The sequence below is a fragment of the Periplaneta americana genome, chromosome 12 (genome assembly GCF_040183065.1).
Source record: "Periplaneta americana isolate PAMFEO1 chromosome 12, P.americana_PAMFEO1_priV1, whole genome shotgun sequence".
NCBI lineage: Eukaryota > Metazoa > Arthropoda > Insecta > Blattodea > Blattidae > Periplaneta > Periplaneta americana.
Genome location: NC_091128.1, coordinates 80,972,763 through 80,996,821, shown reverse-complemented (window position 1 = coordinate 80,996,821; position 24,059 = coordinate 80,972,763). Strand labels below are relative to the sequence as shown.

The window sequence follows — 24,059 nt, the reverse complement described above, 5'->3', positions numbered from 1 at the left end:
GGTAAGGTAGAAAACGGAAACGGTTTAACAAACTATGAAACAATCGACAATCGACAAGCGACGACGAAATTACGGCAAAGTTTACACAAGTAGGTCAGGAAAAATGGTGAAAAAAATAGTTTGTGTGTGTGTATCCATTGCCCGCCCACTTCACTTGCGTGATTGGGGTTCCGCATGCTGCGGATAGATGGCAGGCTGTGACCCATTTTCTAGTTGTACACCACTTCGGCGGGTCACGCTGTACATGATGTGTAACTGTGAAGAGTTACGTCGTGTACTAGTTGAGTGTATATGTGAGTGTTCTTGTAAGTGTAGTGTAGGGAATGAGTGATGATGATGACGATGATGATGATGAAGAAGATAAGGAAGGGAGAAGGGGAAACCCGGTGCCGGCACGTAGCCTACTCCTGTCGAATAGCACCAAGGGGGCCGCAAGGCTAAACGTCCCCGTCCGACGGACGAATCACTATCAACAGTGACATATGCCTTCTCTTCATATGCACTGCGGAGAGATTTGGGATTTAACCCAGGCATATTGGTGCACAATCTAGTGATTAGAAGTTGTGCACCACCATCTCTCCTAGTCCCGAGGTAGAAATTTTATACTAAAATTTCTGACCCCACTGAGAATCGAACCCGGGCCGGCTAGTCTGGAGGCAGACACGCTACCACAGAACTAACTCGGCGGACGAAAAAAATAAAGTATTACTATTTATTTTTGTCAATGGAGAATGAATAATAGCCTAGTAATAATATAGGCGTATGCAGTGCTATAAAATGTTAGATCCAGGCTAGCAGTCATTCATTTAGGAACGACCATATTTCTGACAGGTTAGCAGCAAAACATTTAAGTCAGTTGCTGCCAGAAGAAATATGAGATGTCTACAGAGGAACAAGCCATTTTCCATTGAGGATTTTGAGAAATTGGAATCAAAAACCAACAGGATACATTTCTTATGGGATATTTGGAGAGGAGGACCATTAAGCAACATCAAACAACTGTAAAACCACAGCACTGAGAATGTTCTTGGGTATACATTATCATGACTGAGAAGTTTTTTTTATGAAAGTCATTTATTCTGTCATTGTTTCAAATATCTAAGAAACGAGTGATAAATGTACAAACTATATATATATATATATATATATATATATATATATATATATATATATATACTGTAATAACAGATATTAGAGGCAAACACTCCAATAAGCCTCACAAGATTCTAGATGTTGTTTATGTTAGGTTATTAGATCACTTGAAGTGGTATAGTGTTTGTAAGTCTATATTCTAGGTACTTTCAGTTAAAATGATAACGTGAAATAAGTGGGATTAATTATTTTTAATGTTAGTAAACGAGCATATTACATAGTCTATATTTTTGTTTTGTAGAACATACATTGTACTATAGACCTATATCTAGCCTTTCCTATAGAAATATAGAAAGGTTAACAGTATTGCAGTATCTTCAACCCTCTTCTATGAAAGAAGGGCGTAATTTAAAAAAAATTGAATGCTTCGTTCTCGTACCTTGTTTAAACATTAACCATGGAACTCATTTTAATCTCAAGAGAACGTATTACCCTACAATATATACGAATAGTGTCATATTCCAGCAAGGGATGCAGGGTACAGATAGTGTTTGTTGATTATCTCAAAATTATGTTTTCTGAGTTAAGCCCTTCTTCCAGATAACCCCTCAATTACAACTTTTGAAACGTACAATTGCATGGGAAAGACTACAAATGATCAATATCTAAAAGATCAATATTACTGTACGTATTCTGGTCAGTTGTAAACCATTTTTTTAATTGATGGCGTTATCCTAAGTAATTAGGATTCAGTGTGGAGAGGAAAAGTATGCAGAAGGAGTAAGAAGGAAACGAGAAAACAAGGGAAGTAGAGATAGGAGGAAAATTAAAAGTAGAAGAATATGCCAAACCAGTAAACAAATATAACAAATTAAGACAAATATGGAGAAGAATTATGAAGACAGATACTGATAAATCTACGAGTTAGAATGAAAATACAAGTAAGGATAAGGAGAAGAAAAAAAAGGGGGGGAAGAAGAGAAAAAAGAGACAGAAAGTGGATGGGTTGGGTGTTTGGTAGTGGTAATACATCATCCATAAACCGAATATAACTTTCTTTATCTTTTACAGGTGCTCGCGTCATCATGGCGTGTAGGGACATGAAGAAGGCAGAGGACGCTGCTGCCGATATCCGCCTACAGACGAAGGGCTCTGAGGGTGCAGGTATGGTGGAGGTGGTGCAGCTGGACCTGGCGTCCCTCGCCTCGGTGCGAAAGTGCGCCCAGCACCTGCTGGACACCCAAACACGCATCCACATCCTCGTCAACAACGCAGGTAACTATACGTAAAATAAAGTTTGTGTACGAAGATGATGTGCATATACATTTCCTTGATTTGGAGTATTCGTAAGCAAAATTTTACTATTAAAACCTGACGTAGTCATCGAAAATCACTCGCGCTACTCGCTGAATGTATGTTCTGATAGTATTTTCAAAATCTGGCGTCTTATACACTGCGATAAAATTAACGTGATTTTGTTGGAAAATCTTACCCAAGACTTAAGACTTACAACAGAGGTGGGCATTGGCAGAAGTAATACAAGGTCCGGCAGAAACAATTAGACGACTTATGATTCGGAAAACAACACTTTAATTGAATCGGTCATTTGTAAAACCACATGAGTCCACATTTTTACGAAAATGAGTTACCGTTACTATAGGAAGCACTATGGATAGACGTATTAGTTCCAGTCAAAACAACATGAGTCCGATCATTACTAAGCATTCTATAAAATCTTAAGATATTGAGTTCTTTCAAAACCACATCTGTCCCGGACTCACGTGGCTTTAACGCATGTGCAGCCATGACGCATTTACTATCATGCACTTATTTGTCAAGGTGTTGGACAGTGAGTGTAGTTCCAAGAGTTCTGTAGAAGAAAAAATAATCAACAGTGTTCTATGAAAGTACCTGTAACAGATATAATAGACATTTTAATAAAAATAAATCATTTTAAACCAAAAATGAACAAGATGTGTACCTGTGTGCCTTCAAGGACTTGTAGAAGTGCATGATATATAGAGAACAAGTCCCCGAAGAGAGATCCCAAAGCAAGAAACACCGTCTTTTTTGGAGGGATAATATGCAATTCATGTTATTTTCTTATTGTGAACTAAAGATATGTCTGTACTCACACATTGCCATTAAACATGTGACACACTGGTATGAAAATTAATTACTCGCGAATAACTTTTTTAAGTTGGGTATGATAGTTTGAATTTAATTTGTGAATGATATGAATCATTTTGAATATAAAATAAAAATAACAATATAAATTGATTGAAAACTGTATAATAATGTATTTCACGCTACAACAAACAATTCACTCCATATTTTGTTAGAATACTGGAGTTGTTAGTATCGGCACTTGAGATAATTTTTATAAAAAGCCGCCCTAAATAAGGGTTCGATAGATCGGCCTACTAATCAATTCATAAAGAATAATAATTAAAAAGCAATTTTGTGACACTTGGAAAGAAAAAACACATTAAGATAAATGATAAGAAAACATAGGAAATCATTTACAATAAAAGTTTGTTGGGTACAAATGATTACTGATTATAGCTAAGGATGATTTTAAAACGTGAGATCCTATGGCATCAATCGTTGCATCAGAAATTTTAAATTGTTTAAGTTGCTTTAAAGTTTCTCGTGGGATCGTGCCACGGGCACCGAACATGAGCCCAAAAACTGTCCAATGTGTGATGTGCTATTTTGCTCCAAGATGCTGACAACAAGGCTCATAGATGACTTGTTTTTCACGACACACCTCTTGTGGCTGTTGCTCATGCATTTCGAAACGGATTGTGGGATCAAGAATTACACCCTTATCCTTCTGCCGACCAATTATGATGATATCAGCACGTCTAGTAGAGCCATCAGAAGAGATGCAACCAACGTCCTCATAAACCTCATAGGAAGCATTCTGCGGGTTGAAGATGCGATGAGAGAACGAACCGTATTATGTCTGTTGATTTGGAGCAATTATCCATGATGGCAGAAACCCAAGACGTGAGGAAGCGTTTCTTGCTCGTCGCATCTTCTGCAACGGGTTGAGTCAAGAGTTCTACCAGGGAGAGTACGTACAGATATTGTATTACAGTTCATCTTAATGGCTTCCGTCCACTGACTCCTCGAATGTCCCTTTTTGGTTGAGATCCACGAATTACCTTTCTTCCAGTGAGAATAGAAAACAACTCCCAAACCTTTACTTTTCAATTTTCTCCATTGATGAAGAGAATCTTCACGCAATGTTTTTCTTAGTTTTTTGAGAAGAAATACGTTCAGAGCAATCGAAGGTAATTGGTAATTGTTTGATGCAATGTTCAATTTCGTTTGGAAGATTTCGAGTGGCTGCTACATGAGAGTTGTCAACGTGTAAAAGTCTTTGACAAATATTTAAGTGCTGAAGGTAAGCTTCCCACTGGGCTTTAAAGACTCGTAAACCTCGCAATCTTCTTGGTGCATACAACATAGCATTCGGGGTGTCAGTAGGAATGTTAATTATTTCCTTAACAGCACTGCGAATTAACTTGTCAATATCAGGTAGAAATTTCACTTTAAGATCTTTTAAAGGAGCACATTGGAAGGGGTAAACTAACTGAGGCCAGATATATTGATCTAATATATTTATCTTTTGGTCCGGCATAAGTAAAGGTGAAGTGACCAGCTGACTAAGATTTTTTGTCAGTTTTTCAATTAGTTCCGCCGCATTAAATTTTATTTCATCATTAAAAGTAATGCCAAGATATCTTATAACTTCATCTGATTTGATGCAAGATATTTCTTGTCCATCGATCAAGGTAAGGGAATCAGAGCAGAGACATCCTTTACGTAGTTGTATAACATTACTTTTATACGGGTTTACTTCAAGACCAATTCTAGCTAAAGAATTCATAGTCAGCGATGTTGAATATTGAGCGGCAGATTTATTTTTACACAATAATACTAGATCATCCGCAAATGCAAGAATGGAAAGATTATTTAATTGGGGTGATATATTGTATCCATATTCTCCAGAGATATTACTTTCGCTTAATTCCTTCATCACAAAGTCAATGGCAACATTAAATAGAATTGGTGAGAGTGGAGCCCCCTGTGCAACTCTTTGCTTGATCATTATAGGGGTTGTCTTTGTAGTTTTATTAATAGTGATAGTAGTAGAATTTCCCATTAAAAGCGATGTTATAAGCATCTTGAGTTTTGGAGATATAGGCATAGCATTGAGGGTTTGTTCAATGTGTTGATGACATATCCAACGCCTTAGAAATGTCCAAAAAGACGACACAACAATCCTTTTTATTAACTTTTGAATCCTTAAGGCATCCATTAACATTAGAGAAATGCAGTAAAAAAAACCTCCTTAAATTGGCAAAACTTCATTTCTCACACTAGTTTATTAAACCGGGTCGGACTGTAAAGAAAACAACTATCGCAATGTCCATAATTTATATGTTGTACAATATTATAGTATTGTGAAATTTAATTTTCCTGCGAGTTTTTTTCTATTGTTCTATTAAAATTATAGCATACTAGCTGCCCGGGTTTTCCTTTCTGCTTCTATTTTTAATTAAACTGTTTATTACATTTTCGGAAATCTCGGAAACCTAACTACAGTCAACCAAAACGAATTTCTTTACTAAGCTTTCCTTACCCATAAAGATGAATCTTTACTTAACGTCACTACATGAATTAATGGACTCCTTAGCCAAATGTCTTCCAGGATTAACTCAGGGTTGTAAATCATGCACCGAAAAGAAAACATTTCATCATGTGCCTGACGTTAAACTGTTGTTTTCAATTTATATAGTTATTTGTTTTTATGTATTTATTTGTTGTTACTTATTTATATATTTGTTTTATTCACTTGTGTTTATTTATGCCTTCTCTTCCACACCACCAGAAATACAAATAAAGTAATAGAAAAATCAAACTATAAACAAAGTAAAACCCAACGAAAATATAATTCCTTCTCCTCTTTCTGATCAGTTTCAGCATCGACCAATATACAGTATACATATATAATATAATTTATATTGGAAGATTTTTTACCTCTTGATCGCTGTACACCCACTTATATCATAGGCCTACCCATTTTTTTTAATATAACTTGAAACTGTATCTCATAAATTCAGAACATATTATATTAATTCTAATTTTATACACAGAATACAGATACAATATAAACTCGCAATGTCGTTTTTTAACATAAAGACTAATATTCTGAGAAACATATAGGCCTACCGGTATTTTAGAAATTAAGAGATTTTTATTTCCACAACGATTAACATACTAAATTTGCAACGTGATTATACAGATATAATTTCGCAGCAACACGTTTTCGGACGTGAACAACAATATTTTGAGAATTAATATAGTGCTATTTTAGTGGGGTTATATACATTCACATACATGACAAAAGTACCATTGAATTGCTTATTGATATGTGTAAAATCTTTTTTCCCCCACTTCTTTGTATAAAATATAGCGAGGATGTGAAAAACACGCAGTTTTTAAGTTAATGTCTGCAACTTTGAACGACTGTCCTTGAGCTTCTTTTTAATATGGCCATTACAAATGCTAGCGGCATTGAAATTGCAGTTGCTTAAAATTGAATGAGTATCCTAGCAGTACGTGGAATAAAAACCTCTCCTTTTATTTTTGCAGTTAATATTGCCAATTCTATTACGTTTCGTATGAGTTTTTCACACCAATTCTTATTCGTGCATAATTTTGGTGGGTCAATATTTCGCAATAGTACTTCTGGTTATTCAATATTAAGTAAATTATGTGGTTGCAAACCTTGTAGTTTCAAAGAATTCTAGAATTCAGTTGTATAAAACAGTCTGCTCACTATCTACAAAACTGCATCGAGGAATTACGGTCCTGGACTGCGTAAAGATAGTTATTGCATGAATTATCTAGTTTTAGCCTTCATGATATATAACAACAATATAATTTAATTCGTGTTAAAATTTCCATGGCCTCGTGAAAGTTGATGTTGAATACAACAGACAATAATAAAAAAACAATTGACTGTAGAAGATGTTGCATTTTAATATTATACGTGAATATTTGATCTATTTATTTTTATTTTTTACAATTTTAATTAATTTAACTTCCATTTGCACAATTTTAATGTAGCCTATGTTCTTCTCCTGGTTATGAAGGTTAAATGTGCAAACTTTGGCACATATCGGTCAAAGCGTGTAGATTTGTATAGGGAACATACACATACATACATACATACATACATACATACATACATACATACATACATACATACATACTTACCCACATTCAATTTTATATATTAAGATAGTCTATTAGCTTGTTGTATCCTATAGGATACATTGTTAATTTAAGTGTTAAAAAAACATCAGTCCAACAAATTAAAAAAAAATATTTTAAGGTGATATGAAATGAGATAATTAAGATACAATGCTTTTGTAATCAGACATACTAATGTATGGTTCTCCTGTAAAAATGTCACAGATCTAACAGAAAATCCATTAACTATAGATAGTTTTTTCTATTTTTCTCGAAGCTTATTTTCTGTGACTATGTGGTTTTACAAATGACCGATTCAATTGCAGAATAATTTTAAACACCAAATTGAAAATATACCTTAAAATATACCATTAAATTTAGTTTTACATTCATTTCTTGAAACTAACCACTCAGATGAGTTCTACCAGGCCTGACTCAAATCTTTCACGATATTTCACACTTTCCATCACCATCTGCAGCATGGTCCGTGGGACTTATTAAATTCGGTTCGAATTTTGTCCTTCAAATCATCTTAAACCCAAGCAATTGTATTTAGTAGAAAAATAAATATAATAGGCCAGGAATAAATCAGACAAAGTTAGTTATAAATGGATTACAAATCGAGTGGAAATTTTCAGTTAAGTATCGAGGAATAACGCGAGACAAACGCCTTATATTCGCGGAAGATGTAGGACACAAACTCAGACTTGCCCATGCTAGAATGGTGGAGCTTTACCCAGTTTTAAATAAAAGTCGAAACTTAAACATTCGTGCAGCCCTAACCTTGTACAAAACTTTAATTAGACTTGTAATAATGTATGCTTGTCCTGCTTGGGGGCGCGCACCAATTACAGTTCTTAAAAAGATACAGTTACACCAAAACAAAGTACTAAGATTTATATTCATCACTGGACTTTCCAGAGTAACTCCTGTTAGATTAATTCACAATAGAAAAATATATTTCTAATCAAACCTTCTGTACATACACAAAATCGTACAACAATAATAACCCATTAATTTATAGTTTTGATAATTACAACCCAGATTTAAACAAACATTGGAGATCTAAAAGCGTACTCCACGTTCTAGCTTCGAACGACAACGTACCAGACTTAAACCAAATTGAGAACTAAACGATAAGACGACTCGACAATTACTTAAAGTGAATCATTGGTGATGCACTTAAAGAATAACTGTATTTCATTCATTCATTCATAATGTTCTGCCTAACGTCACGTCTTTCACGGCACACTCAGCCTTCTCCAGTCCTTCCTATTTCCTGCCTTCCACTTTGTCTCCTCATGCATTCTTAATGTCTTCTATTATCTGATATCTTCTTCTATCCCGAACTCTACTCCCGTTCACTATTCCTTTCAGTGCATCCTTCAGAAGGCAGTGACCAAACCAATTCCTTTTCCTCTTTCTGGTAAGTTTCAGCATCATTCTTTCTTCATCCACTCTTTCCAAAACAGCTTGTTTCTTATTCTGTCTGTCCACTTCACACGCTCCATCATTCTCCATAGCCACATTTCAAATGCTTCCAGTCGCTTCTCTTCACTTCGTCGTAATGTCCATATTTCTGCTCCATACGATGCTAAACTCCACACAAGACACTTCCCTATTCTCTTCCTAGTTCTTTCTCCAGAAGTCCGCAGAAGATGCTCCTTTTTATATTAAAAGCTTCCTTGGCCATTGCTATTTTCCTTTTGACTTCTTTGCTGCAGCTCATGTTACTGCTTATACTACACCCCAAGTATTTAAAGTTGTCCATTTGCTCTACTGTCTCATTTAGAATTCGCAAGTTTACCTTCTTTACTTTCCTTTCTACGACCATGGTCTTCGTCTTGTTGCCATTTACTAAGAATCATAGAACTTCAGTTTCCAACCACCATCAGAATGTGGCATCATAAATTTTAACTCTCAACATACATATATCTTACATTTATATTCTTGCAATCATTAAAATCCAAAAGATATATATGTGTATGTATCACCTCCTGAATGCATGTTTTCATTGAATTTTATAAATTGTTTTAATATTTTGACATATGATAATCTTCCTATACTGTTTCATTCATTATGTATGCTTTATATTTTTATATTTCACTTATGTTCAATTTGTCTAATTTATTCGGAATATGTATGATAAGAACTTTCTTGTGTTAAATATTATTAACATACATTGTTAACATGTTTCGACCTATTTTCGGTCATCTTCGGAACTGGTCGTTGTTGGTCTTGGCGCCTCTTGTTTCCTGTGTGGGTGCGTTCGTAGTGCAGAGTCAAAGAGTGTATGTGTTTTGAAATTGAGTTGTGTGTTGAGAATATCGTTGGGGTGTGTTTTCGTGTGTCTGTATATTTCATATTGTTCTAGTGTGTTGAGTTTCTGGCTTTTTGGTTGGATGTGCAGTATTTCCATATCTGTGTTGATGTCTCTGTAGGTGTGGTTGGCATTTGTGATGTGTTTTGCATATGTGGAGGTGTTCTGTAATTTTGTTATGGCTGTGATGTGTTCTTTGTAACGTGTTTGAAATGATCTGCCTGTCTGTCCTATGTAGAAGTTGTTGCAGGTGTTACATTTGAGTTTGTATACGCCTGTGTAGTTGTATTTGTTTGTTTGTGTTGTTTGTGTGTTGAGATGTTTTTGTAGAGTGTTATTTGTTCTGTATGCTTTTCCACCTGATGATGATTTTCTGTAAAATCGAAAATATTTGTGGATACAACCAAGAATTATAATGTGAATATTGTAACAAAACTTGTTTTTGTACCACTCTGATAAGTTGTTGACTGAAATTGTAATATAATTTTCCTTAACATATATTATTCAACTTATCTGAACTTTAAATTCAACATTACTTTTAAATTTCTCCTACATAAAGTTGACGTGCTAGTGTTAAACCATTTGATTCTTGAAATCTGGTGATAACGATGTTGATTGTGATAATTGTCCCAAACGGCACCTCATGTTCTACACTCTACAAAATGCACGACTTGAAAAATAAAGTTTCCGGTAGCAACAGAATCCGTTATAATGGTTAGAGTATGGGGAATGAGTGGAACTGAATATCGTTACGAAAGACGTGTAAATAGAGCCAGGTCTCTTGATCCTTAAGGGATTCATTAAGCTGCGGAAATTGCAAGCGGCTCTGTTGGACCCTCCATTTCTGTTTAGTCTGTCGAATTGCACGAAATGTTCATCATTGCGTTACGAGTGGGGCTGCGGATATCTATGAGACACTGCTCTGATATCATATGATGCCTGTTTTATTCCTTATATCCCTATAACTAGGGGTATGATTTTATGGTAATTATTTTATCTTGATTTCGTTTTAATTTCGGTTAATATTTCGTAAAAATAGGCAATTACGCATCCTAAATAATCGCAGATAATAATGAAATGACATTTTTTTAAATTAATTATTGAAACAATCTCTTTGAAACTAACAGAAAATTGTTTGCATAATTAATTAAATTCATGTTTCAATTTCATTCGACTGTGAGGGGGTGATTGCACTGCCTTATTGATCTCACGAAGGCAGTTGTTGTGGGAAAGAGAAATGACCGTTGTCTGCTTGCGCTACTAACTCCAAGTAGTCCCTGAAACTATGCGTACATCGTTGTCAAATCCCACATGCATGTAAAACTGAACGATCAAATATGTAGAAATGCCCATATATATTTTATAATGAAGAAAATGTTCACGTTTCATTCGGAAGAGTCATTTTCAGTGCGAATTATCCGTATAACCTGATTTTTGTTGAAAATATCATGATTATCAAGTAACATTGTAGATTTCTATTAATTTTGGCAAAAATTCGCGAGTATATTTCTCTTAATTTTGGACTTGCATAATAGTACATTATGCAACGAGCCTATAATGATAGTAATTAAGAAGCGAGTATGGATGTTTATGAAACGAGCGCAAGCGAGTTTCATAATTTTCATACGAGCTTCTTAATTACCATTATAGGCGAGTTTCATACGACTTTTTATGCTCGACCACATTTCTAACTTGAAATTATTCAGATGTATACATTTTATTTGTATCTGACAAGATCGGAAGCGACCTTGTTCTAGGTCGTGAATTGTGAGATGTGCGCAGACGCGAAAGTATTGATTTTTTCCGAGGAACAGTAATGTCATTGACCTTGATGTAATCCAGTTAAACTTGATATAACCTTGATTATTGAATTCGACATTGAAAAACGAGATGACAAATTGAATTTATTTGAATATTATTTACAATTAACGCTAATTATTATAGTAACAGAACATAACCTTCTGCGACAGTATTGGATTTCCAGCCTCCGTGACTTTTCGCTAATTCTCTTTCGATTGCATATCCGAGAATAATCGATACTTGCGGTTTTATAACGGTACAAAGCTGACTTGTCATTGGCTGAACACCTGTAAGCTGAGTTGTCATTGGCTGAACACCTGTACTTTAATGAGTAGGTGTACTTTAATGACATGCATTAAAGGATTGCTACCAGGTGTATAATTACTATATTTCGGCATGGTCGAGCATAAAATTAAATTTTTAACACATTTCGCGTATATCGTTAATACCAAAAAATCACACCCCTATTTATAACTTTAGACTGCAATGTGTTTTAATACTAGATATGTATAGATTTAATTTTAAACTCCCAGGAAAGAAATCTCTATCTATCTATCTATCTATCTATCTATCTATCTATCTATCTATCTATCTATCTATCTATCTATCTATCTATCTATCTATCTATCTATCTATCTATCTATCTATCTATCTATCTATCTATCTATCTATCTATCTATCTATCTATCTATCTATCTATCTATCTATCTATCTATCTATCTATCTATCTATCTATCTATCTATCTATCTATCTATCTATCTATCTATCTATCTATCTATCTATCTATCTATCTATCTATCTATCTATCTATCTATCTATCTATCTATCTATCTATCTATCTATCTATCTATCTATCTATCTATCTATCTATCTATCTATCTATCTATCTATCTATCTATCTATCTATCTATCTATCTATCTATCTATCTATCTATCTATCTATCTATCTATCTATCTATCTATCTATCTATCTATCTATCTATCTATCTATCTATCTATCTATCTATCTATCTATCTATCTATCTATCTATCTATCTATCTATCTATCTATCTATCTATCTATCTATCTATCTATCTATCTATCTATCTATCTATCTATCTATCTATCTATCTATCTATCTATCTATCTATCTATCTATCTATCTATCTATCTATCTATCTATCTATCTATCTATCTATCTATCTATCTATCTATCTATCTATCTATCTATCTATCTATCTATCTATCTATCTATCTATCTATCTATCTATCTATCTATCTATCTATCTATCTATCTATCTATCTATCTATCTATCTATCTATCTATCTATCTATCTATCTATCTATCTATCTATCTATCTATCTATCTATCTATCTATCTATCTATCTATCTATCTATCTATCTATCTATCTATCTATCTATCTATCTATCTATCTATCTATCTATCTATCTATCTATCTATCTATCTATCTATCTATCTATCTATCTATCTATCTATCTATCTATCTATCTATCTATCTATCTATCTATCTATCTATCTATCTATCTATCTATCTATCTATCTATCTATCTATCTATCTATCTATCTAATCTATCTATCTAATCTATCTATCTAATCTATCTATCTAATCTATCTAATCTATCTATCTAATCTATCTATCTAATCTATCTATCTAATCTATCTATCTATCTATCTATCTATCTATCTATCTATCTATCTATCTATCTATCTATCTATCTATCTATCTATCTATCTATCTATCTATCTATCTATCTATCTAACTACCCACCCACCCACCCACCCACCCACCCACGCACCCACCCACCCATCTATCTATCTATCTATCTATCTATCTATCTATCTATCTATCTATCTATCTATCTATCTATCTATCTATCTATCTATCTATCTATCTATCTATCTATCTATCTATCTATCTATCTATCTATCTATCTATCTATCTATCTATCTATCTATCTATCTATCTATCTATCCATCCATCTATCTATATCAAAAATCACTTCATAATAATTATTTAAATGTTTTAGTTAGAAAAAATAAGAAACACGACTGTGTTGGACAAACAGCGGAGTTTCCTTTTCACAAACACTAGAAATATTCCCGTTGTTCTCTCGTTCAACAACCACCATTCCTTCTGGGGTACCATGCACAGCTTTGCTGACATTTTCTTGGAATGTTCCTCTTTCTTGGAAGATAGCATCTTTTTGTTGTTGTAGGGCTGTTGGTTGTGCCACAAAACTCGATCTTCAAAGTAACCAGCACAGCAAAACTCGGCACCTCAGCAGCAGTCCTATCATGGATTAATTATTTATTATACCTTTGATCTTCTACATTTCTTCTATCAGCAAAAGCACAGTCTCCTCAAAATCTCCTCGTTAAATCTACGTAATTACAAATAGAACATGAGCCTTCTCTTAAACTATTTTACATTTTTCTGATCTTGACAAAGACTTGTGCTTGGTCCACTGCTTGTGTATTTTGTGATCTGGTGGGGTGTAACAGGCTTTAACTCCGCTAATATAAATGAATGAATGACTGAATGAATATTAAATAAATAAATGAATGTATGAATGAATGTATAGGTAAATAGGGAAATTGGTAGCCTAACTAGGAATATAGGGAAGCAAGCAAACAAATAAGCAAGCAAATAAATAAGTAATTAAGTAAATAAATACATGGATTGATGAATGGATGGCTGGATGGATGTATGGATGGATGGGTAGATAGATAAATATAAAAATAAATTAATTAATAAATAAGTGAATGGATGGCTAAATAAATAAATAGGTAGATAGATAGATAGATAGATAGATAGATAGATAGATAGATAGATAGATAGATAGATAGATAGATAGATAGATAGATAGATAGATAGATAGATAGATAGATGGATGGATGGATGGATGGATGGATGGATGGATGGATGGATGGATGGATGGATGGATGGATGGATGGATGGATGGATGGATGGATGGATGGATGGATGGATGGATGGATGGATGGATGGATGGATGGATGGATGGATGGATGGATGGATGGATGGATATAATTATATAAATCAATTAATTAATTATCAAATAAGTAATAAATAAATATGTAATAAATAAATAAAGAAAGAAACACACAAATACATACATTTAAATGCCATAATGGAAATCCGATAAGCTGCTATATTAAGTTAAGTTAAACACAAGGTTCGTCTCTACTTATCTGTTTGAAACAATTAACTAGAAGTTATTTGTACACATTTTGTTTAATAAATATTTAACGTTTTCGACTCGATTGAGTCATCTTCAGAATTTATGTCAATGAATACATAAATACATCTGTTTAAATATACATGTGTCTAATCTAATGCAAATGAAACACTGTTAAAATTGAACAAAGTGCAAACATCTGTTGTGAAACAATACAAATGTGAAATTTAAAAACTTAAAAAAATTTAAAACATTGATAAAAATGCAAGTATAAACTGTTATATAAGTAAAATATTAAAATGAAGTATAAACTACGTTGTGTTGAACAGTCTATGGCAGAGAATGGGAATTCATATGATTCCAGTGTAGTTGCTTATACGGAGATTGCACACAACTGCAATAATAAACTTTGTATGAGAATTGTGTATAGTTGTCATATTAATAAGCAAATCGTATAGTGGGAAAATATTGGGAAGTCAAATGGACAAGTTTAAAAGGTACGAAATACAATGGTACAATGTAATGAAATGTTATGTTTTATGCAGAAATACTTAGAAACTATGAAGTAGTGTATAATCACAATATGATAGCTACAGGAACTGAAGTACAAAATCTTGTTGCAAGTTTTCGCAAAGCGAAGTGTGGACGTGGGCGCACGAAACAGTTACTGTCTTGAATCTAAAATGTATAAGAAACAGATAAGCATAGACGGACCTTGTGTTTAACTTAACTTAGCACAAATAAATAAATAAATAAATAAATAAATAAATAAATAAATAAATAAATAAATAAATAAATAAATAAATAAATAAATAAGTAATAAATAAATAAATAAATAAATAATAAATAAATAAATAGATAAATAAATAAATAATAAATAGATAAATAAATAAATAAGTAAATAAATAAATAAATAAAAATTGTTGTTGTTTTGCCTGACAAGTGTTAGGCCACAAGGCCTGTTACGGTCTCACATAAAATTTTCACGCCATCTCTTAGCAGGACGACCCACAGATCTTTGGCCATGTGGTACAGAATCATAAATTGCCTTTGGGAGTCTCATTCTTTCCAAATGATGTTTCCAATTAGACTGAACAATGTAATCTAAAACTGGTTGAGTTTTTAGTTCCATTAAAATTTCACAATTTCTTTTCAGATCCCATTTAGTTTAGCCCGCTGTTCTTCGCATGAATCGCATTTCACAAGCCGTTATTCTGCTTTTATCTGCTTTCCTCAGTGTCCATGTTTCGCTGCCATATCTGAGCATCGGTCGTGCCAATGTGTTGTAGAGACGTATGCGGGTGTGTTTCTGAACCAAGAATGGTTTCATCACACTATTTATAATTCCCATAATTCTTGTGTATTTATTAATTTTCTATGATATGTTCAATTCTCCGAAATGGAAAGACTGTAACCTAAATATGGGAAACTATTACATCTTTCTAATATTTTATTAAAGAGACAAATTTTACTTTGTATTGGGTATTTCCCACAGAATGTCATTATTTTTGTTTTATCTGTTGAAATTTCCATATTGTATTTGGCTGCTACTTGCTGCAAATTATATATTGACCTTTGGAGGTCGTCTTCTGAAAGTGCTAATAATACCAAATCATCTGCAAAGAGAATTGAACCCAATTTAAGGTATCTGTTAATTTGTATATATCCATGGCGAGTTTGCTTCCACTCTTTATTATTCAGTTCATATAAATAATAAAGAGAATGGGTGATAATCAGCATCCTTGTCTTACACCAGTATTGATGGGTGTCCAAAATGATAGCTTACCATCTTGTTTAATTGCTATTTTATTTTGGTTATATATGTTATGAATATTGTGGATAAACTGTTGTGGAACATTGTCGTCTACTAAAATTTGTAATATCCTTGATCTGTCTACTGTATCAAAGGCTTTCTTGAAATCCACAAAAGTCATATGTGTATCAATATTAAATTCTTTGTATTTTTCTAATAATAGTTTCATTGTAAAATATCCATCTGTGGATGACCTTCCTTTACGAAATCCCATTTGTTCCTCTCCAATGAGATTGGAGATTATAATTATAATAGTAATAATAGTAATAATAAAAATAATGATAATAATCTTTATTGTCATTGAGTTCAGTACTCCATTACAGACATAAATAAATAAATAAATAAATAAATAAATAAATAAATAAATAAATAAGTAAATGATTGTACAGTTCTATTGGTGACTTGATGATGTCATATTAAAAATGGGATCAAATAAATACTGAAAAATAGAAAACAATTCGACTCTCTTTTTTTAAGATTTATAGTTTGTAAAACTTAATTTTAAGAAGTTATTTGAACGCACCATTTAAATATAATTTACTGCTTGTATGTTTCTCTGTCTTCGTTATGTATTGAAATGCAATGCCTATGCTCTCAGCTGCCTTCCAATAGAAGCCAGACTCTTTGATGTAATAAAAGTATCAGATATTCGATTCTCTCTACAAACACACAGAAAGACAAAGATTTAAAATATACGTGGCGTTCGAAAGTATTACTGGCAGGGTCAGGCACATCGTTTTAGAGCGTTATTTGTCTACTGCTGTACACCGAATACGAAACCTTAATTAACAAACTTGCAAGCAAAAGACAAAGCTGAAAATAGCGTGCAAAGAAATGAAAGTATTCTTCTGAGAGTTTTCTGTCGCATCGCTAGTTTAATCTTCAGTTGAGTCACGCAAGAAAATCGCATGCCTACTAAAGTTTCTCGAGACCATTAGTAAAACTGGCCTTGTCTGTTGAAACAGACTTAAAATTTCGTTTTTGAAACAACTGAATTGATTGAAAACTAGTATTTTGAAATACCACAATCTTCTGTATATTTTAGTTTATGTTAACAAAATTTATAGGCCTACTGTATATAAACACATGACGATATCCTGTAAGTATTGTTATTGTTATTTATCCATCTGTATGTCGGTCATTCTCACGAAATCACATTTCTTTAACCTTGCATAGATTTCTGTAATGGCTTGTAACTTGAAAAATGTCTCCTGCGCAAGTAATATAGGATTAAGTACACCTAGTTACTCACCCTAAACATAGGTCGATATTACATATTGTTACCGCCATGCATAGCTAGAAATAGTCAAACATGTGGACACCGTGGATATCCCGCATTAAAAAATATAAATTTCATTGAATATCACTTTTAAATTACAGATCCGATTACAAAGAAACACATCGTATTTAAAAGCACTTTAAAGAAAGTAAATATGTCATATACAACTGTTTCATAAAAGTGTTCAGTGTCACTACAGAAGTGGTGTAGTTTTTGTCCACGAGTTTAGACTTTGCCATGGAACGGATGATGTTTCGCTTTGACTTTCCAGCTATAAAGGAGAAGTTCAGTGTATCGCTACCAGAATATTCGGGAAAAAAAGGACGGTGAATAGCCAGTGCTTTCTCAGGTTTGTCAGTATCAGTGGCGTAAAGAAAATTCAAATTTGTTATTTTTTAATTAATTGAGTTCTTATATCTGTAAATTTCAATGAGTTCACTAAGATATGGGCTAGTGTCGTTCAGTTCAAGCTCTATGTTCGGTTCAAGTTTGTCGAGCGTGGCTAGAACCGAAATCTGCTTTGAAGAAGCGGATCTGTCCAGCCCGCTCGAACCTTGCGCCTTGTATGATCTGTACTCTTGAAGTTTGCTGGCCTCTCATAGCATCCCTCCTCATCCCTTTGTGCTTTTAGCTGAGTAAGGATTTTAGAACACGACTTGTGAAGTTTTATTTAGATGCAAGGAGAGTTAATTCTTATTACAAAAATATGTCGACAAAAATAACATACATATATATACATCACATCATTATTTTAAAAATACATGACAGTTGTTACTATACCAATTACCGACAGATATCAGCTATAATTACATTCTTGATATAATATTCAAATAAATCACAGTTGCTTGGTAACAATAGACCAATTTGTGTCACTATACTGATAACGAAGTATTAGCGACATGCATTACAGGCGCCATGTTCGATTCAAGTTAATCGAGTATGACGAAGTTCGACATTAGTCGATGGTTCGTCTGCAGAAGAAGACCTGTTGTATTTGTTCCACCTTGTTATAAAAATATTCGCAGTCCTCCACTCTTCACTCCCACCATTTCATGTTTTAGAATGGATCTTGTGATTAGTTTTTAATTTTTCATATAAAATAAGACGAAGTTTGTAATGTCTTGGTTGTCTCTATCATGTTCGAACATTGCGGGACACTATTTTAAACTGCTTAAAGATTTGAGCACATATCTTGCGTTTAGAATTTCATATGGAATGAGACGAAATTTATAATGTCTTGGTTTCCTCTCTCATGTTTGAACGTTGTTCAATACTAGTCGGTACTATGAACATATGCGCTTTTTTTTTTAATATATTTAGTTTGATTTATTTATGCGTACATTTTTGTGAATGTCTAGTCATATTAATAACAAGAAAAATTACCTACACTCGTTACTGTGCGTAACTTCGCGAGATATGTGCCTGATATCCTTATGCAGCTAAAGCATAACGACGCAGGGAGAGGACGAACTAAGGAGAAAGGCACCGAACATATGTAAAGGTACGTATACCTTATTTTATTTCAAGGAGTGCAGTTCGGTGGCTTATTTGAACACCGAACTGCACTCCTTGAAATAAAATAAGTTATACAAGACGGAGCATGGTTCGTTACCGAATTGGTCGCTCGTAACCTAGTTGGTAGTTGGGCAGAGAGTCGGGGTGTACAAGATGGAGCCTGGCTGGTCTTGCACGTACCCTAAAGTAGGGGAAAGATTGAATAAACGCAAAGAGAGCTTCGATTCTACAGACTCGACAAACATGAACCCAACATAAGGCCTCTCAGCGGTTTTCAACGGGCTTGGTTATTGTAGTTTACATATTACTCGCTGCACGAATGATTGCCGGCGGCCAGTAGGCGAACTAAAGCAAAAACACTGCGTAGGAGAGGGAATACTTCATTTCTACGTATTGTTAGGATGCCTATGGAGTAAGGCGAAGTTTGTAGTATCTTGATATTTCTCTCAAGTTCAAACATAACACGACACTAGTATGGGCCACTGGAAATTTCCAATTGTGTAAAGGAGTTGATTTGTGTCTTCTATAAAAGAGCTCGTTTTCTTGTAAGGCCTATCAGAATTAAAGGGTAATATTTATTTACTATTATGTTATTACTGCTATTATTATAACATTTATTGTATACAACACTGCCTATTAATTAATGCAAACAAAAATAATATTTCTGTTACTCGAAACAGTTATATTTGAGAAACAATATAATGCAAATAATTTCTTATTTCTATTTAAATATTTTTTGTGCGAGATCGTGCGCATTTGCTTGGTTTCCGCACAAAACCAACCCGCGGAAAGTCTAAAATTCCACATTACGTATTCCCAACCTAACACACATAACAATTTCACTCTTCTTACCGCTTAAGTGACATATTGATTTTACTGCTTTAGGCTTTTGACATATTATTTTTAGAGACGTTCAATATAGTAATAATTATAAATTGGATACTTACCACTGCAATTTCACCTAAATTGCACTGTTAATTATTGTTTTTAAATGTTTGCAAAAATTAAGTAAACTCTACAACTCCACTAAAATTACTGCATTCGTGATGCAAGTAGGGGAGAGTCGGGTAGTATCGGACAGCGGGTAATATCGGACAGTGAGTTTCTTTCATCTACCATACGATGATAGTACCTGATTGACATGGTTACGTTTCTGTGATATCGCATAGAGAAACGTAACCATGTCAATCAGGCACTATCATCGTGTGGTAGATGAAAGAAACGCACTGTCCGATACTACCCGATGTCCGATACTACCCGACTCTCCCCTAACATTAAAGAAGCCGTGAAAAAATCAACAAGATTCCAGACTCATCATAGACTGGGGAAAAAAAAGACAGACGTAGGCTATATCACGGCCTGCTGGAGTATAGTAAACACAGAAAACATTTTAAAGCAATAATGTTGAAGATAGATATTTTTGTTTTGCAAATTTGCCGTCATTGAACAGAAACCAAGATGGAGATTTCATTGCGACTAATTAGAAATTCCTCTTTCAGATATGTAATAAACGATCTTCGCACAAAATAATGTACGATACACGAGCGGGATCTTTTCCTTCAATTCTCGGAAATTAAAAAAGCTCAACTAAGTTTCGCTTTTTCAAACCTTTCCTCGAACATGAAAACTTCAGCATACCGCTCTTGTAACGCATATTACTGTATTATTATTGTATAGCCTATCCAGCATGGGCGAAGGTATATTAGGGTTTGAGTTTAAGACATTGTAGCAATTTATATGCATATACATGTTAGTGAACTAAACTAAACCTATGTGAGTATGCAAGTTAAAAAAAAAACAATATATCAAATAACTGATACTATAACAGAGAATCACTAAAATATCTATGAATGCTTAACTGCTATAGCCGAATATAAAGAATGGTGACACGAAAGTTCTATATACACTGAATTAATATGCTGATTTTTTATGTGCACTGAACTTATACGTTGAGCTTCTATATACACTGAAGATCACTGTACACTATGTCGAACCATTGAAGTTCTATATATACAGATCTGATACACTAAAATTATATATACACGTACACTGATTTTATCCACTAAGTTCTTCATAATACAGAATTAATATACATTAGAAAATCTTTAATCAACACCTTATTGTAAAATATACTCTGCAAGAGGCTGGAGAATGTAAATCCCTGAAAATCCAGATTTGACTTCAATTTATGTCTCTGTCGCCAGAATAAGGGAAACTCAAATGGGATATGTCTCACTGTTTGGTCTCCTCGTCGCACTTACACTTTCCTTCTTTCTGTATCTTGACTCTTACAAGATTTTCTCCGAACTTACCATGACCCGACACATATTGTGTGAAAATAAAGTTAGATATACGAGTATACAATCAGTCGGCCGAGACGCATGCCTTCGTTTTGGAGGGATTAAAGATTAATTTATTTGCTTCACCCCACTTAAAAATAATCTGTAGACTGTCGTTTGGTGCAGTGGTTAGGTTGTCCATAGTGTTTGATTTAATTAATAGCAAGGCATCGTCAGCTTAAGTTATTGCTACAGCCTTTTGGAAGATATTGTCGGAGAACGTCATCTTATAGCAGCGGTGTCCAAAGCGGGTGTCGTGATTACATCGTGTAATCACATACATTCAAACGGGTACGAAGAGTTTCCTACACATTGCTGTGTGTTTCATTCACGTACTGAAGGCAAGCAGTGGCTGTATCATGTCGCTCTACAAATTCTGTCTCCACAAGCAGTAAGAGATGGTATCGTAAAGAATGAGAAGGAGAACTTTTTTGTTGTTTTGTCAAACAAAATGTAATATGTTTACTTTGCTCAACGGTTCAATTAGGAGTATATAGAAACATTAATTGCCACGCTGAATAATGTATTATTATTATTATTATTATTATTATTATTGTTATTATTATCAGGCCTATTATTATTATTATTATTATTATTATTATTATTACTATTATTATTACTGACCACTAAGTATGTGTTTCTATAATTCTTTTGTATCTGCATGAATATTGATATTTTAGATCTTCTCCCTAGAAGAAGAAAATTATTACGTTTTATCTCTATTTTAATCTTCTTAATCTTTAGATGAGGGTATCCATTTATTAGTTAATCATTAATAATAATATTGTAGAAAAACTGATTCATTATCATGTACCAACGAACTGTTAAACGCCAGGAGTTTACTTGTCTTAAATCATAGCCAGGAAGAGAAAGATGAGATAAATAAATGTAAGGAAGTCAGCTACTTAATGGGGTTTGAAATATCTCGTGCTCTAAAGCCTTTTAATAGAACAGAATTGTCAAAAGAGTGACGATTAAAATAGCCTAAATAACTTGTCCATAAATTTTTTATTTTGAAAAACTACAAATTTCTCGACCAAGTATCGAGAGAAGAATTTAGAAAATTCTTGATAATATTCAAGAGATAGGTTAAAACAAGAAGAAAGAAAAATCGTACATTAGCCTATTCACTGGCTCTTGATGACAGCAATAACATTACTGATACAGCAATGCTTGAGATTGATCAAGATGTTAGTACAGGAACCACCGCTGGTTGTAGTTTTCATGCCAAGTACCTTTCCTCCGTCTTCTTACTTCATAGGCTGTCTGTCGCATATATAACTGCAGCTCGAGTTTTGGTCACCTCTGTCGTATTGTATAACCCAGAAACCAGGACTACATGCTGAGCCTTGAGGACATCCCCTTGTGACTCTTCTCCTGACTGTGGTGTTCCCTGTTGTAAGCTCCACATTGCGGTTTTTAAAGTAATTTTTAATTATATTGTCCATTTCCGAATCAGGGTTGTGGATTTTAAAAATTATAAAATCTGTAGCATTGCTTCTTCCAGAAGGAGAATAAATCTATGCGTCTTTGCCGTAGATTCATGGCACGTGCAGGAACCCTGTCCCTTATAGAGGGCTCCGGGCTGCAGCTATTTCTGTCCCACATTGAATTTCGACGCTGAATTACTCCCACAAGTGAAAGTGCCCTTAACCTACTACTATTGTCAAACTCGAACATTGACGAAATTGAATTATGACTATTTTTTGTATATTGACTTTATTTGCTTCGTTGCAGGGGTGTGCTTCTACCCTAAGGCCGTCACTGAGGACGGCTTCGAAATGCATATGGCTGTGAACCATTTTGGACACTTCCTTCTCACCTGCCTGTTACTTCCCCGGATCATTCGTTCGGGCACCGCTAGAATCGTCATCGTTGCATCTTCTTTTCACTATGTCGGTAAGGATAAACATATAAATATAATGAACTTAGAGTTCAGGTACGATTAGGAGCTTTATTCTCATAGGAAATATGTTTATGTATGTTAAAGTCGTAAAGTTTTCATTTTTTATTTTTTACGGCGCCTTATCAACTGATATGTTTATCTAGCTTCTGAGTGAAATGAAAGTGATAATGCCAGCGAAATGAATCAAGGTTCCAGCGTCGGAAGTTATCAAACATTTGCACTTAATGGGTTGAGGGAAACCCCCAGAAAAACCTCAACCAGGTAACTTGTGCCAACTAGAATTTGGACCTGTTTCACGATCAGACATGCTAACCCTTAATTTACAGCGGTGGACTTTTGTCAAGTATTTCAAAACAATGTTCGGATGAAGACACTTTGAACATCCCTTGTGGCACACGTAAGGTGCACTTGTATTTATCTTTTAGTTGTTTCTACGAATTTTCCCAGCTAAACAGGTTTTAGGTACTAAAGTTACTGCCACAGTCTAGTATATACAATCACGAAGCTCAGTATGTAGGGAATAT

The 24,059-nt window shown here is 34.0% G+C and overlaps 1 protein-coding gene across 1 annotated transcript in view; it reads left to right on the top strand.

The window, feature by feature from the left end:
* The window catches only part of LOC138710609 (retinol dehydrogenase 12-like), a 101,679-nt gene that overhangs the window by 57,551 nt on the left and 20,069 nt on the right, over positions 1-24,059 (top strand). Inside the window, exons 3-4 of the mRNA XM_069841613.1 lie at positions 2,164-2,367; positions 23,367-23,528. Of these exons, the coding sequence (XP_069697714.1) occupies positions 2,164-2,367; positions 23,367-23,528 (366 nt within the window). The remainder of the gene's footprint in view (positions 1-2,163; positions 2,368-23,366; positions 23,529-24,059) is intronic.